The sequence below is a fragment of the Phasianus colchicus genome, chromosome 1, assembly GCF_987193195.1.
Source record: "Phasianus colchicus chromosome 1, bPhaCol1.hap1.1, whole genome shotgun sequence".
Classification (NCBI taxonomy): Eukaryota; Metazoa; Chordata; class Aves; order Galliformes; family Phasianidae; genus Phasianus; species Phasianus colchicus.
The window spans coordinates 107751023-107768549 of NC_143436.1; the positions used below are offsets into that span (position 1 = coordinate 107751023).

General features: G+C 43.2%; 1 protein-coding gene across 4 annotated transcripts in view; it reads right to left on the bottom strand.

Annotated features, from left to right (window-relative positions):
* Positions 1–7622: 7622 nt before the first annotated feature.
* Positions 7623–17527, bottom strand: part of RUNX1 (RUNX family transcription factor 1) — a 153684-nt gene continuing 143779 nt past the window's right edge. For all 4 annotated transcript variants that reach the window (XM_031612470.2, XM_031612467.2, XM_090122291.1 and 1 more), the window contains 2 exons: positions 15499–15660; positions 7623–13120 (listed from right to left, as the gene is read on the bottom strand). In XM_031612470.2, the coding sequence (XP_031468330.2) occupies positions 12627–13120; positions 15499–15660 (656 nt within the window). In that variant the 3' untranslated portion in view covers positions 7623–12626. The remainder of the gene's footprint in view (positions 13121–15498; positions 15661–17527) is intronic.

Consider the following 17527-nt stretch of genomic DNA (forward strand, 5'->3'; position numbering starts at 1 on the left):
TGAGGGCTCTGGTGCCCTGAAGCACCACGATCACAGATTGGGTCACTGTCTTGTCATGAGCCTTCCCCTGGCAGAACAACATGGGTTAGGCTGCCCCAGACCCCTCTTCGTGTCAGAGCTTTTCAAAAACAAAGCAAAGAACCAACCATACCACTCCTGGTAGTGATCATGATCTACAGCCCACGCCGTGATAAATGTTCTTGTGTAACTAACTGAGTGACCTGCTGCTTTCAAAGAAGCTTTGCTTCCCCTCCCTAAGCTGAAAGGCAGGCATCGTTGCTTCATCACTTGTAAAGCTTAGAAGGACCCATGACAATTCTCCGGCCCAAACATTTTTAGCACAGGCCGTCGGTGCAGTTTGCATTTAGCATTTCATCAAGAGGCCACATGGGTGTGGTAACAGCTTAGATTTTTATGTTCTCAGGGCTCACATCCATGACAGTCCCAGCCTCCACCTCCTTCCCCCGTTAAGTCCCTCTGCTCGCAAACAGGGAAAAATGAATCCCTCTTCCATGTGCCCTGGCTCAGCCGTTCTCCAGGAAGACCTGAGTCAGATGTTTGGTACCTAAACCAAATACCTGAGGAAGGTGGGGAAGAAGGAGACAATTGCTGGAGGGAGACACACAGTTACTAAACCAGCCTAATGTAAACAAGATCTAAAGCAAGAGTTCAAAGTTATTAAAACTAGGGGAAAATGCCAAAGAAGGAAATTCTTCTCTGTTCAGTCACCCAGCTCCAGAGCCAATGAAACCTGCTTTACCATCCCTGAAAGATGATTTATGAGCATGTTTTTACTCTGCAGACAACAATAACAACAAGGCTGCTCTCCATGGACTTTTTCATCAATGGAGCTCAAAGTGCTTCTCAAAGAAGGTCGGTGTCACTGCCCATTTGCAGATGAGGAAAATGAGGCACAGGAAAGAAGGGATTTTGTTACAGCCATCAGCAAGTGAGAGAGCCATAAAGAGATCCTCCATCGAGTACTGTTAAATTGTCACTCAGCAACCATAAGTGCAGATTTTGAAAAAGAACTTGTGACAGGACATGACTTACTGTCTCAGCAGGGGCTCTTCCCTAATCTTGCTCTCTGTATGGCAAATGGACTCATTTGAAAGAAAGACACACCTAATTACACCACATGGGCCTGGATATGAGATGGAGGTGATAGAAGAGTGCATTTGAGCTGGACAAATGGAGAGAAAGCAATTCCAAGGGCCGAAAAAGGGGGAAAAGTACAGGAATAACTGCATTTAATATAGCAATGTAACAACTGGCAGGGAGATAAGCAACCTGTGGGAGCTGTGTTAGTTTCTAATGATGGGTTGTAACTAGCAGCTGGGAGCTCTTGATTGTAAAGCTTCACAGTGTATGAGCTGTGGTAGAAACAAGAAAAGAGACACTTCAGAAATTTAACTCTGAGGGATGCTGAACAATCACTGTAAGATGAGGTTATTCTCCTTGCAGCATCCATCCCCATTAGCATCACAGAGGAGAAGCTCATTCCTAGAGTGGGTTAGCTCTATCACCCTAGATTTGTTTGTTTTATCAGGATAAAAAACAAAAGTTCACAAGTCTTGCTTTTTCAGCAATTTACAGCTTCTTGCCCTGGAAGGGTAAATAACTCTCCTATTCTGGCACTTTGTTAATAGGTAATGAAAAAACTCATTTTCTTTAATAGTGCTTTATTTTTTTTTCCCTCTTTGCTGGTTGCAAAATCCAGGTGGCAAGAAAAGCAGACAGGAAACTCAGTGTTTCTTATTTTAAGATTTTGAATAAATCTGACTTCCCACTTGCCTCTCTTTCCCCCTGCAAAATAGACCGAATGCAACTCATTCTTCGCCTATGCACAGTTCCTGAAACCACTGGGCTGCCCGTGGGAGGCAAACCTCAATACGTCTGTAGATGTTATTGCAAACAGGGCACAAAAATATCCCTTACAGAAGTGACTCTCTCTTCCACCCACTCTTGTCTCGATATGCTGTTGTACCAAGAGCCTTGAAGAGTGGCGGAATTCACCCCCTCAAGGAGGGGACCTCAGCAAGGAGTGATGCTTCTTTCATCTTTAATGCAACCATGCTGGCTGAAAGGACACTTGTAAATTTCTTGACCATATCTCATAATTGCATACATGGTTTAGAAAGGTCTGGATGAATGATGCATCTAGACTTCAAAAGAATAATCATCTTGAGACCCAAGTTCCCTTGGTGCATTCGCCCCCTCCCAGTTTCTCCAGCATTTCCTTTGCCTGTTGTAGGCTGCCTTTGTGAGAATGAGAGGATGTAGAAAAGAAGGCAAAAACCTGCAGCAGAGTTATTTTGAAGAGTGATCTATAAGAGGATTTGGATACTATTGGAATCACCTGGAAGTTCAAGTAAAGAGTCTGAGGGTTGAGGAAAATAGGCAGAAATTATTGTAACTTGGAAAGATCTGAGAGTGCTTTGGACAGTGCTGTCAGACATAGGGTTTGATTTTTGGGTGCTCCTGTGTGGAGCCAGGAGTGGACTCAATGATCCTTATGGATGTTCCATGGCTCTGTGATTCTATCTCCTGCGAGACAGGCACCAATGGAGACATGACAACAAAGACTGCCCCAAAGACCATTGCTTGAGACACATATGTAGAACAAACATGTTTTGTAAACTGGGTACATACCTGTAGTTTTATCTTTCAAGTCATGCTTTGTGATTTTCATAATTTTTCTTCTTTTTAATTATCTCCTCATTTTCTGACCTCTGTTCACAGCCACGGACTTAACCTTTCTTGAGGAAGCAGTGCAAGCAAAGGAGAAGAAGCCACCTCTTTAGGGATGAGGAATAACAGTGGCAGATGTTTGTCCTGGAGACAGCAGCTGAAGCTAAATACCAGTCCCTTGAAACAGGACAGCCTGCCACCCTTTAAAGTTGCCTGTGTTCTGTTCGTGGGTAGAATGCACATCTGCTTTGCAGGATTTACTCCTTGTTTATTAACTTGAGCCTTGTGAGAACTAAGAGAGGTGCAACCCCAAAAGTTGATGTCTTAAGGAGAATTAATGTACTTGTAAGACTTCAGAAAGCAGAAAATGTCAAACGGCTACAGCACAGTGAGATGGAACACAAATATTTTCCAGTAGGTGATATGCTTAAAGACCCAGGGAGGTCAGAAAATATACAGAGCATTACAAAACAGCCTTACTAACTTCAAAGAGATCACATTTGGAAAGAGAGGGATACAAGGCAAAATATCTGCCACTTCAGCACTCTTGGACTCAAGTTTGCAAGGCCATCCAAATGAGATCACAGGCACAGTCCTAACAGCAGTGAGCAATAGCTAAAATGCCTGTGTAGGATGAGCTTGCTGTTGACCACTCATACCTGGAGCTTGTTTGAAATACTTCTGATAAACTGTGGTGCAGCACACTGACTCACCCCAACCGTATCACCAGCAGTGCTGCCTGCTTCCCACGGCCCAGGATTCCCAGCTAAGCTGGCAGTCTGCAGCCCTTTGGCAACTAGGATCATTTCAGTTTCAGTATTTTCAAAAGGATACAACTGAACATTATTTCAAGACCACACGGACAGATTTTTTGCTGTGTGCTGAAACTCTTGGAAGTGTGCCTTTCTGTTACAAAACAGAAGAACTCTTCCTCTCATCCAGCCCCCAAATCATAATGCCCATGGGATGGACATGCTGGCATTTGCCTGTCTGTGCTCAACAGACAGGCAAATTTTTTTTTTTTTTTTCCCTCCCCCCATCTCCCATCCCTTCCCAAGTTATATGTACTGAACTGACATCACTGAGCTCTGAGTCCTGCAGAAGGCTGGAGAGAGATCATGGATGCATGATGCTGTGAGGAGGGAGTGGAAAAGGAAAAGAAAGGGAGAAGAACAGTTGCTCAGTAATAATGCCTTCTTCCCCCCCTCTGCAAATTTTGCTGCTCTTTTACATAGGGAAAGCAAAGTAGGACACATTCCCCATGTAAAATAATCCATGTTGTCTTGACTCAGAGCAATTCTTTATCGTAGACTTTTGGAAGAGGAAGAGTGAAGTTTGCCACAGAGCCTTCACAAACAAATTTTACTATGTCAGTGAAGATCAGCTGATTTTCAGCAAATTTTGAAGGACTTCCATGCCTTTGTGAATACAGTACTCACCTGATGCATAGTGCTGTTGAACTGCTGGGATCCTTTAAAGAAGGCTATAAGAAAAGGCTGAGAAGTTGTTGGTGTTAGAGGTCCCTGAAGTAGCTGGGCTGTGGTCTGTGGGACGGATACTCAGAAAGAGCAGTGAGGCAGTGGCACAGGCTGCCCACTGTCCCTGGAGATATTCAAGAGCTGTGTGGATGTGGCACTGAGGGATGTGGTCAATGGGCATGGGGGGGGGGGTGGGCTGATGGTTGGATCTGATGATCTCAGAGGTCTTTTCCAACCTTAATAATTTTATGATTCTGTGGGTTCTAGCATCCCTCATGCTTCTGCCTGCTGAGCTCGGGGGGCCAAGAAACCTGTACACTTGTACCTGGGATGTCCCTGCACACAGAGACTGGAGCTGCATTTTGAATTGTTGGGTCTTGGCTCCGAGGGGTTCTGATTTGAGAATACAGTGGCAATGGCAATATGCAGCTGGCTGGCATAAGCACCATGAAGTGCACCCAGACCTCAGAGCTCCCTAGGGAATGAAGCACAGGCACCTCAGAACTCCCTAGGGAATGAAGTGCAGGCTTCCTGGGGTGTAGCTTGCAGGATGGGTCAAGTGCAGCAGCAGCAGAGCGAGGCATGAAGGATGTAGTAGGATTGCCTCTAAGCTTCCATAGAAGAGCTGCAGATGTTCCTGTATTTGGGGCATTTGAAAGTAAAACAGCCAGAGGCATTTTTTACATGCTATGGGAAACAATTCCTCATCAGCAGGGAACAGGTCTCTATCTTCTGACAGCCGCCCTAGCCTTCGGAACCAGTGTTTATGAAGTCCACAGATCAGACCTAACCCCCTCTCTGCTCTGCAAGCAGGCTATGTCTTAAATCTGTGTATTAGATTTTCTTTCTAAATTGTTTTATCCTCCTCTCACAAACCCAAACAATTCCCAGACAGTGACTCGTGCTGACTAATCCAGTCTGGGAGACTTCTAGGTGTCCCTGTAACTTAAAACCAGAAAACAAGCTTCCTAATTCAGTAGCTAGACATTCCAATGAAGACCTGCAGGTTCTGAGCCTTTATTTTCCTTCTCTCAGAGTTAAACATGCTTTTATCTGTACAGAGTCTCCCTCCCCCAGCAGGCGAGAGCTATGATGAGCTGCAGTTTGGACATTCCTTCTCTGAAAGACTGTCCACATTAGGATTTCTGCTCCACAGGGCATCCCGGTGGCAAAGTTAATGTGAGTCCTCACCAGAGTTAAACAGGAATGAAAGGTGCTGTTTTCCTGCAACTGGGGGGTTGCCTAAGGAGACATGCTCCTAAAGCATCTTACAGACCTGCAAATACCCCGTGATGTAAAAATATGGTGGGACACCATAAAATAATATTTTTGGCCCAGTTCTGGACTGAGTCATACTTCAGTGATGTCTGGAAACCACAGTGTCATTACAAGGTCTTCCAGCATTGTAGCAGTGGCACTGCTGATAGGCTTATAAGCTATGAATGCTGTGAACAAGATCTGTCTCAGAGCAGCTAATGCAGTTTACAGTCAGTTCCGTGACCGCACACATAGCACCAATACCAGGATTTCTGTGCCTGCTCAGAAAAATAGTACAACTTCTGGGCACAGTACACTCACCACTAATCCAAGCCTGTTGTCTTGTGTGACAAGCCACTGAAAAGGGAAAAAAGCCATGTAAACCAAAGGTAACACACCTGTGTTGTCTTTCCAGGACAGCTGTGTTGAGTCGTACAGTGCCTTTCAGGCGGATATTATTTAATAAGCTGCTTTAGTTCTGAAGCCTGACTCCAGAGGGAGGGGTTTCCTCATTGCACAAGTCAAACAAAGCAGTGCAGAGAACACCCATGACAATGGCCTTTATAATTAAAGCCCGTCAAAAGCTGTCAGTCAGGGTGTAAGGGTAGAACAACAAGTCAACAACTGTGTGGGTTCACCCCGCCAGCCCCTCCTCTCACAAACAGCAGCCTCCAGCCTTTGCATTCCTCACCTTTTTGCTCTTACTTCTTCCTCCCCCTCAAAATGCTAGAGGTGGGGCTGAGCTGGCCTCTCTCAGCTACCAGAGGAAGGCATGGCCATGCCACCTGCCTCACAGGGATGTCCAGGCTCCTCAGAGAGCCAAGAGTCCAGGGAGGGCAGCTGCCTCTGCTTCCTCCCCTCACTCTGGGGAAAACAGGTAACGTTGGTCTGCACTAAGGGAATACTGGAATCTGTGCATCATGTCCAAGTGGCCACTGCACTCCTTTGCCTTCCACTCCCATATGAAATGAAAACTCTGCTCATATGTCCGCCCTATAGTCTTCAAAATCTAGCTACAAATATTTCTGCTGAGTTGCCCTTGGGCGTAAAAATTTTGTTTTTTGTTTTGACTGTCACTATTTGTAGCTTCTCTTCCTGCTGTGTTAAAGTAGAAAACAAAATAAATCTGTGCTCTGCTTGACCATCCACCTCTGAAGAAGTGCTCTTGGGTTTCAGAGGCTAAGGAGAAAAGTCTTTGTGGTAGACCCTTGCAAAAATGTAGTTGCAATACTGTTAGGATAATGTGGGATTGTGCCAGAAAGAAATGTCATGTGCTCAAACTGAGCAGTAACCTTGTCAGAGGCGTGTGTTAGCTGAGCCTGAAGAGGTTAGAAAGAGGTTAGAAAGTTAAGTGCTTGGAATTCAGTAACTGTTTTCTTGTAGTCCCTTGATCCCAATTTTAAAATGATAATATGACTTATCATTTCAGAGATGGAATGCTACCTGACGAGATGTTAGAAAGAATATACCTGTAATAGTGTGTTTTGCAGCTTATTTTTCACTGAGAGAAACAAATGAAAGGTAATCTTTGCATACATATATTATTGTATAGAAGTAGACTACTGAAAACTTCTTCAGTACGATGCAATGTACTCTGTGAGGCCAATTCTAGATTTTATGTGTAGATACAGGGGCTTTCAGATTGAACTTTCATTATTGACTCTTCTTTTTCTCTATTTGAAAGCTTGATTTCTCCCTTATTAATGTTTCATTAACACTACTGTTCCATTATTTATTTAAAGAGAGAGAAAAAAAACAACAGTGTATCTCAAAAGTAGCATGACTTCAAACTGTCTGTTTTGGTGCTTCTAAAATAAGATTCAACTCATCAATATCAAAGAGGATCCAGCCCAAGAAGCATAAAATGAAGGAAGAAAAATAACAAATATAGGAGATTTTAGACCATTCAAGAATTTAATCAAGACGTTGGAGATACAATTCAATTACCAAGCCTCTGTACATGCAAAGTCTCATCTGAGTCTTGTTTTGATGGTCCTACTAGATAGCAAGACGGGTCATTCTGCATTAGAAAAACGTCAATTTAATGTTAAAAAAGCAATAAATAGATTTTTAAAAAAACCACAGAAATGTATTTCTGATGTTGTCAGTGATACACTCTCAGTATCCTTCTCCGATGGGTATTTGTCCTGTGACAGTCGGTTTCTCCCTGATAAAAGAACGCACCGGGCCAATGTGCATACTTGCCAAACGTTTTATTTGTCATTCACACTAATTATGATATTGAATTTACAGAGGAAACTGTGGTACAAAGAAAGAAAGAAAGAAAGTCTTCATTAGAACTAACGCAGCAGTCCAGCTGCTCTGCGTGCTAGTTGTAATGAGTTTTCCCGTGGAGCTGGACACAGCCATCCGTATGTACAACAAGAGTCTACTCTGACGTGGTATCTAGAGACTTTCTGTAGTGGGGGAAAAAAATCTACTCTATTCTCTTTTCCTATCTGGTTCCAAAAAACAGCAGCCCCCCTTCCCACCCCTGGAAGAAAAATCCCCTGTGATCAAAAACCAAAAAAGCAAACTTCCAGAACCTGGTAGTTTCCCCTTCTGGAAATGTTCAGCATGACAGCGTCAAAGGAAAATGTGACTGTTCCAGTATGCTGCAGCATCTGGTTTGTAAACAGATCCAGTAAATGCTGAACGAACACACTTTGATGCCGTCCTGATAGGAGCGCGTCTCCCACTGTGCCCTCCCCTCTGACTTGCCATGCCACCCCCTCAGACTGAAAGTTGAGTTTGTGTTTGAAAGAAAAGTGTGTAACTGTCATACCCAGGATACCACAAATAACCCACAGATTTTTGCACATTCATTTCTCCCCTACCACAAAAAAAAAAAAAAAAAAGTGAAGAGTGTTGAATAGAGACCATGCTATAACTGTTTACAAAAGTGAATAAAATGTAGTTAATCTTGAAGCCTAAAATAACTAATTTGGAAAGAAATAAGTCTCACTAGAGTATTTAAGCAAACAAAGGTAAGTTCATTAAAAACACAGAAAAACGAAGAAAAAAAAAAAAGCGGAGTAATTACAAGCACTAAATATTTTGCTGTGAAGCTTTTGAAATCTATTTACATACATAAATACAAGTAACTCTGTTGATGCAACCCTCTTAGGACAAGGAGAAAAATGCCAAGTGATCAGCACTGACCAAGCAAGGTTAACAAAAATAAAACACAAGAATGTTACGATGCAGGAAAACAAGAAAGTGTTTTGCCCAAATTGAAAATGATCCACTTATCCTGAATCTTCAAATACATTAATGGAGAAGGTCATCCAGAAAGCAGTAATGAATGTTTCAAGAGTGCAGGCAATTCGGAACACTCTGACAAAGACTGTGGGCCATTTGGAGGAAACCGTTTTTCTCCTTTCCAGAAGTTTATTTGGCATAATTCTGCAAGTAAAATCCTTAGTAGCAACGATGCTCCCTGCATCTGCCTCCTCTTGCACTAAAGCTCCTTCACTTTGCTCTGGCAGCCAAATGGGAACTCTGGAAGTGAGCAGAAACGCTGAGAGCAAAGTAAGGGGTCTTAATGCAAACAGGCGATCGGCCCTGTGTTTACTTTGGAACTGCTTGATGAGGCTGCCTCTGGACAACAAGCTGTGTCTTGTGAGAGGAACACACAAGCTGATACCAGGGACTGCCATCAACTACTGCACGTCGGTAGGGGACGGAGCCTAAGGCACTGTGCTGACCGAGACTTGCAAAGGGAAGCACAACAGTGCTATTCCATTCAGCAACTGGGATGATAAAACTATATAAATATATATATATTACATATAAAAATATATACTTATACGCTATAATTTGGAGGCAGGTAAATGGGGGAAGTGTTTTACCTAGCTGTCCTCCTTTTGCCTGCCAAGTGCTGTTTAGATATGAGAGGAATGACACAAGAGTTGTTTTTACAGCCTCAGAGAGCTTTGCTGTCCTGAGCGAGGCAGGGGATGGCTACAAAAATAGAGACTTGAGTGAACTGTGGTGTCTCATAAGCACTTATGCGAATACACCGTAGCTCACGGTGATTAAACAGACAAATTGCAAGGGATAATAAACTCACATGTTCCTCTGTAAGGGGAGCACTGCGTCGTCCTATGTTTGACGTGCACAGAGAGGTTCGACTCAGGAGTTGCTGGCAGTGATGGTGGGTGAGGAGGTGAGAAAGCCCACGTTCTGGTTGTGTTTCAGAAAAGGGGTTAGCGCTGTGACCAGCTCCGCACTTTCTCAAACCGTTCACACCAGGGAGCGTAAAATTAAACTTCCACTTCAGGCCAGGTGTGAAGAAAGTAGATGTGTAGCCATAAGAAACGTGAAACATTAGGCCTGACACTGGGCCGGCACACTGGGCTCACCTTCCCCTCCCTGACAATTTAGTTTCAGAAGGGGATAGTACAACACTATGGGCTAAAACAGGCAAAGGCTTCAGCGGACAGCAGTCGTGGATGTGGGGAGAGACTGATGTGGGAGAGTCCTTACCACAGCAGCCTCACCTCTGCCACTGGGCTGGAGTAACCCAACCACCAGCAGCTGTGCCCCGTGCGGCTCCTCTGCGGTTCCTCACCCTCACCTTTGGGTTCCCACTCGCAGTACTATGCACTTGGGTGGTCCAGTCACAAGGCAGACATGAAAGCTGTGGTCAATGGGGATTTGAACTGCACGGCGAGTGCGAGAGAATGTGTAAAATGGATTCTGCAACAGAGCTACTGTTAGTGAGGAAGGACTTTTTTTTCAGGCTACTGATGAGGTGAGATTCCAACTATGTAAGGGTAGGGTCTCCCTATTTCCATGTTCAGCAAGGTCTCCATACTTCCAAAATGCATTTTTAACTGTTCTGATACTGGTTTTGATGCTTTCTGCTTTTTTTGATCAGAGCAAACTCTAGAAAATGATAAATTATATTATGCTAAATAAAAGCACGAGGCCATGTATATATTTTAGCAGAACCATTTTGAACTTTTGCTGAGATCTCTTGAAACACCCCCTATTTTCTGCACAAAAATGACCTTGTTGACAATGGGAGTTCTTCAATTTGTAACTTTTCAATACCAAAGTGCTACTGCATCTGACTCAAACAAAGAAGCAAAATCATATATAAAAAAAAAGAAAACTTGAAAAACAAATGGTTTTAAATAAGTCCAGCTGTTCTGCTGCCTGCAGCCAAGGATCTTTTTAATTTGAATCCTTTTCATTTTTTTTTTTTTAAACATCAAACACTGATCTGAAGTCCTGCTTTCAAATACTCTCTGAGTTGACCTGCAATTGTTTCACTCATTTAAAACGTACATTAAATAATAATCGGATCATTTGGAACGCACACTTGTCAACATCAGCAGTCTGTAATTAATGAGTAGTACAACAGCTGCGTTCAGACCGAACCCTCAGATAAAATAGTGCCATAAACTTTACAGTGACATCTGATATGTTTGTGCTGTAACGATGGGCAATGATGACGACTCTGTATTAACATGCTCTTAGTACAAGCTGTGCATATTTGCTACAGGACCAAATAGTTTGTGCATGGGTTTTAAATCTCCTTCCTCTTCCCTCAATATATGGTGATGGAAGAACCATTAAGGCCCCTTCTTTGCTGGCCTGCTTTCCAGATGAACTTGACTCTGTTCAGTCTGAGCTATTTTGTGATGCACGAATTGATCTCTTTTCCAGTACATTCAAACATGGCTCTTGTACTGCACAGAAATCTTGGCTCCACTGAGCTGGGAGCAAGTCTCACATTGATTATATCAGAGCCTTCTTCACTTCACTCCTGCTATGCTAACTGTGTGTTGGCTTTTGATTTGAAAGACTATGAAACCTCTACCAGGAAGTCAAGGGAAGCTCAGCACAGAACAGGGCTTTGTGGGGACTTACGTAGTTGAGGGAATACAAAAGACTGCTTTATGATATAGGTACCTCCTGAGTACTGATCCTGAGCATCACCACTGGTGATGAAGGAAAAACGAGGAAGGGGTGTGGAGAGATGACTCCACTGTGGGGAAAGGCACAGTGCCTTCATGGAGACTCTGATGCCTCAATTGTTTCAGTGGGAGTGGGGCTCTGAGGCTCTGGGCTCACCTAGCTGAGTAAAATGAAAGGGAGATAATTGTAAACAATATTTCTAGGTAATTAGGAGGTCACTTTACCCATCGTTATTCCAGCCTTTTTCAATGTGACAAATTTGACTTTGGCTGCTACCAAAAAAGGCAATTGCTTATCTTTTTAATATAGGCATATTTAAATAATAATAGTATCGACAAATAAGAAAAGTCTAAATATCAAGCATAAATATCATCAAAGTAGTACAGTAGTTGAAAATGACCCAAGGCTGTAGCCGTTGTATTAAAAAAAAAAAAAGTCCAAGAGAAAAAAAGTTAAATTAACTCACTGAAAAAGGAGCTGATTCTTTCAGTTGACAAAGCAAGAAAGAAGCAAGCGTGATTAAAACAACAACAAAAAGTAAAATCTCTTTTTTTTTTGCGATTTATAAGGTGCCAAGAGAAATTAAACAAATTAGATGCAAAGCAGGATGAGTTGCATCCTTAAAAAAAATAAACAAACCCAAACCAAAAAAAAAAAAAAACCAGCAATAAAAAATTCCATATTCTTTGGAATACACAACGTGGTTTAAAAAAAAAAAAAAAAAAAGAAAGGAAAATCTGAAGTCCAACATATAAAACCTCTCATTCACAGCATTGCTAAAACAGAAGCGTTCACAGTTTCCCTCTGGGAATCTTCCTATACTTCCTTATAGTTAATATGTCCATAAGATGCAGTAAACTCGTTAAGTTTCTGTTAGGTCTTAAGTCTTAAAAACAGAAGTGAACTGAAACTCTCTTTAGGGCTGTGGAGACCTTCAAACCTGGGTATGTTTGAAAGCCACAAGCCTGGAAACAGCCTGGATATCTTCCTACTCACCCTCACTACCTACAGGCCACCAACCTGAATGTCCTCCTTTCCAGAAGTTCAGCCCCCTGGGGGGTACCTTGCTGGCCTGGCATGGCTTCACCAGCCACACAGCTGGCCCAACGCACGCCACTGCTCCTGGGACCGCTGACTTCTGGAGAGTTTGCTTCTGGAAGTGATGTATGAACATGGCAGGGCCCATAAGCAAGACAGGTGTTTATGGGATACCTATGGACATCGGTAAATCGAAAGCACGTTAGTCCTGGCCCACGACTACTTAAAATGCATTCAGTATGGCCTCCAAACCGCTTCCTCTAGCCTTGCCGTGGTACCCATGTTGGTTGGGGAGTTGCTGTGGCTCCCTTCCGCCTCAACCACATCGCTTTGGTTGGGAAGGTTGGGGTTGAGGAGTGTTGATCCTGTGGAAGCATTGGTGCAAGGGGGGTGGATGCGTGGCGGGGACCGGTCTCCTCCTGAGATCATGGAGAACTGATAGGACCCAGCGGAGGTTCCGTAGTAGAGGTGGTATGAAGGTGAGCTGGTCTGGAACGGGCTGCCTTGGGCCTGAGAAGAACCAGGATACGGAGGTGGGAGGTAAGTGTGGTATCTGGTGGCCGTGGACATAGCAGACATACCGATCCCTATCCCCGAACTGACGGGTGTTGGCGTGTAGGTGAACGCTCCCGGGTAGTGCATCCGAGGATCAGAAATGGAAGGGAGCGCGGAGAAGGAGCGGTCAATCCCCACTCTGGGGTCACTGAATGCCGTCAAGTCAGAAGCACCTGGATTGCAGGAAAGGAAAGCAGAAACTGTCAAACTGGCAGAGCAGAAATTCACCTCTGCAAGGCAATAATCAACATCAGAATCCTGTTCCACAATTAACTAAAGTAGTGTTGCCACGGAAAGAACTGAGCTGTCCCGCACCCCATCTCTAACACACAGTGCTAGCAGGTCTGGATGTTTTGGATTTACTGCAGTAAAGCAGCAATTAAAGAGGAGTGCCAAGCTCTCACCATGTTTTGTAGGTGTACGTGCTTGCTCACAGAGACCTTACAGCACATGCAATTTACATTTCCAGAGTGCCCTCATCCTCAGCAGGTGGGTGGGGAACATGGATACGGATCTCAGCCTTCTTGCTTAGAATCACGAGTCATCACAGACACTGATAGGACCTAAATACAAATTGTTCAGCTTCTGCGTAGCCTCTCCTTGCTCCCAGTTTTATTTGCTGACTCAAAAGGGAAGCTCCTTGGAGTACACACTGCCCTTTCAAAATACACAGGTGAGCTCTACACAGACAGGCTTAGCCCAGGTGTTAGCATTTAGCAACACAGTTCTACACTGCCTCTTTAAACTACCAAAGTCAGAAAAAAAATCAGGTTCATTTGAGATCTTTATATGTGGGTCTTCATATAGCGTCTACAGAGTTGTTACTGATTTCCAAAAATCTTGGCTCTAGTAAGCATATAAAAAGGGATAACAACAGCAATGCCTTTTGAAAGCAGAAAGCTACATTTGGGAGTTAGGCTTTTTTTCCCCCTTTTCAATTGTACTAGAAATCTTTCTCATCCTAAGTGAGCTTTTTATAGGATGGCCAAATTATGCTTTGTTTTGTCTGACACAAGTGAAAAGACACCCAGTCCCACCATTTCCTTCTCTGACGTGCATGGATTAAACAAGCAGAGCAGATAATGGCCTCTCTAGAAAGGATCTTCATCGTGACTCAGATTAATGGAAGGTGTCAGTCCCTAGAGCTAGCAGCTATGCGTGATTAAAATTACTGCAATCATAATTAAGAAAAAATGTTTCCAGAAGACAACTTCTTCCATCAGACAAGGTGTGGAGTCTGCAGAAGAGGAGCCATACGCTGAAGGAAATACTCATGAGAAGAAGCAGAGGGAAAACAAAGCTCTTGGCTCTGGCCAATTTTAAAGCTAGAGCAGACACACTCCAGCGCCAAGCTCTGAAAGCTCGTCAACTGCACAGCCAGCACTCTTTGATGAATTTATATGAATTTCTTAGAAAAGCTCTGACGCATGTGGTATGCTTCCTTTTTCAGTTTGTCTTCTGTCTTTTTGACTTCTGGAAGATCAGTGGGACCCTTGAACACATTTCCTTCCCCCAAACACCCGCACCTTTAGATTTAACACAGTAAGACAGACCATGGTGTGGAGCGTTAGGAGCTTGAGGGTGGCTAAGGCCAAAGGTGACACCTGACAACCTGCCAGATTTTAAATGGTGCTTCCACACCTCATTCCTGAGAAAGAAATCAAATTTCTTAAATCTGCCTAGACACATCACTCATCAGAGGAGGGCTTCTTCTGCCTAGTTTGGCAAAAAGCAGAACAACAGAAGTTAATGTCAAGGTGTTTCAAGTATGTCTGATATCCTTTGTCTTTAGAAGCACCATGTCTAAAAACCTTCCAACCTGCTGTTTGTTTAGACAAGAAACATGATTTTTTTAAGTAAAATCCTTAATGAAATAGTTTGCCCCGATTATTCAAATGAGAGCAATATGTATGGCCAAAGAATATACTTCTTGAAAAAGCCATGTGCAAGGTTGGATTATACGTCTCTCATTCATTTTAGGAAAATTTCTGCTATTGAACACACACATATTGGTTCAATATGTGGGGTTAGAGTCAGCAGATGGTCAGCTGAGCAAACCAGGGGGGTAGCTTTCACTTTCAAGCTGTACTTTTATGCTGGCTTCTAAAGCCCTGCAGTACTATTTCAGAAAGATGTAACAAGGCAGTATAGCGCAACATTTAACATGTCAAAAAACACCATCCTGCAGCATGTCCACCCATAATCTGTTGTGCTCTGGTCTGAATTTTGAGAGAAGGAAGGAAACAGAACCAAAGTATCTGTGGCATTCATTTCTTGGCAGATATGACAAGCTATCTCAACTTTTTTTATAGTTCCAGACATCTTCAAAGTAGCCACTTTCTCCTGTTTCTTTCTCTTTTGAGAAGATTATGCTGGGACCCAAACCTTATTTCCTCACTCTTCGCACAAATCCCAGTCAACCAGCTGAGATGGCTCTCTGCAGAAGGCTCAGAATACACTTCACCAGCAGCAAGGAAAACCTGCAGCAGCACCCGAGGACACAGTGATTACTGCATGGGCATCCCAGTACTAACAATTTGCAGAGGCTCACCTGAGAGGCGGCTGGAAAGCTCTGCGGTGAGGGACGTCATGCCGCTGGCCCTGCCAGGTGATATCGGTGTCGCAGGATGCACCGAGGGAGTCGCGATGGAGCCCAGGTACTGGTAGGACTGGTCGTAGGACCATGGTGGGGATGGCTGCACTTGCCTTGTGTCTGCAATGAGAAAGAGACCTATAGGCTGATTTGAACGATAAAGCTTTGCAATATCCAAAATGTGAACCAAACCACCTGGTGGATGTGGAAACTTAAGTGGTGACGCAATTACTTTTCGGATCCATAATCCCCTTTGCCAAGAGACCTGCAGATGAATTGCTTCCTCAGATACTAGTTGTACATCTGTGAGTTTTGACTGGTTGATTTTTTTCTTGCAAAGCTTTCTACTGTTTCATGTCTTTGGGAAAAGTGGTCAGGGAAAAGGATTTGCCGGGTGAAAAACCTGCTCATTACTGAGCTCCATTAGTATTTCAAGCTGTGAAGTCACAGTCATTTTTGCCAGAAAGACACGTCCTGCATGGCACCATGAAGACAAAAATACTGTACTGGGAGTGCTTCTGTGAAAGCTTCTAAGTAGAGAGAGCAAAACAAGATGGAAATGTGCCAGTGTGGGAGCAACAGACAGAGGGAGTGAAGCTCATCTTCTCCAGAAGGCAGATTCCTAATTGGAGGAATGGGACTGGGGGAATTAGACTTCCTCCGTCTTTTGAAAATCTCAGCCTGGATTAAATGAAGAAGTATTTTGTACATCTTTTTTTGGTACTTATTATGTATAACAAACAGAAAAACTTAGAGGTATGGGTGCACCTATTAGCAGTGGCTGAATTTCAGAAACAGGAACCCCTACGCAAACTCTGGAACTGCTAAGCTGAAAATGCAGATGCCCAGTGCATACAGGCTTTCAGGAGAAACTTCTGGTTCTTGGAAGAAAAATCTGAAACTGCATAGATGTGTAAAACATTTACTTAAATATGGAAAACCACTAAGCTATTATTTTCTAGCCTCGAGATGTTTGAAATCAAAGATGCATAGCTGGGAGTTTGTCCAAACCGGTTGCACCAATGTAGAAACAGCCCTCTTTTGCTTATTTAATATTTGCATTTGAAACTGGCATTTTTGAGTGTATAGAAATGTCTAGTTATTGCACAACTCAAAGTGAGAAAGATTCGTCCTTCCTTTGCCTACCCACAACATTTTTTGCTTTTTTTAGCAAAATCTTTTTCCATATTCTTCAGCACTAAGCACAGTCTCCCACAGCTCCATCTAGCTAATTGTCTTTTTGAAAAAATCCAATGTTGGGACAGACTGCATTCAGATAAAACTGATACCAGCGTGGAAGGGAAATTTCCCAAGTCTGAGATGAAGGACTTTGATCTTCCATCAGAAAGCCCATCTGGAAATTATTATTCTGTTGTGCTTTATGGAGATGAGTTTTACATTTTATTTGTTTCACCCGTTTAGCAAGGAGGATTTATATAAACTCGGAGCCTTTCAAAAATAGCTAGCGAAGGCAATTGCAGAATAAAACAAGGTGTACTAAAGATTTTTTTCAAATCGTTCAAAATCAGATATTATTAATATTTAATTTTTTTTTTTTCAGGCAGACTTCCTTAAAAATAGATTCAGTTGACTCACGTTGTTTTAAAAGCAACATCCAATTGAATTAAATGGATTTTAGAAGCAACAAACAAAAGGGCACAGGCACAAAGCCTGCTGTGTTCTGAACTGTAACATCACCTCGTTGTTAATGTATGGCCAGTGCTTATTAAAGACGACAGGGAAAGAGATGGGGGAATTCAGTCTCTAGGGCTAGCGTTAGGATAAATACCACAAAGCTTTGGAACAGTGAACTTTGTAATGGCCTGACCCCATGTATTTTAGTTCTAAAATGGGGTTAATTAAATGTGGTTGGATATTAGGAAACATTTCTCAGAGCAGTAAGGCAGTGGCACAGGCTGCCCAGGGAGGTGGTGCAGTCACCGTCCCTGGAGGTGTTCAGGAGCCGTGTGGATGTGGCACTGAGGGA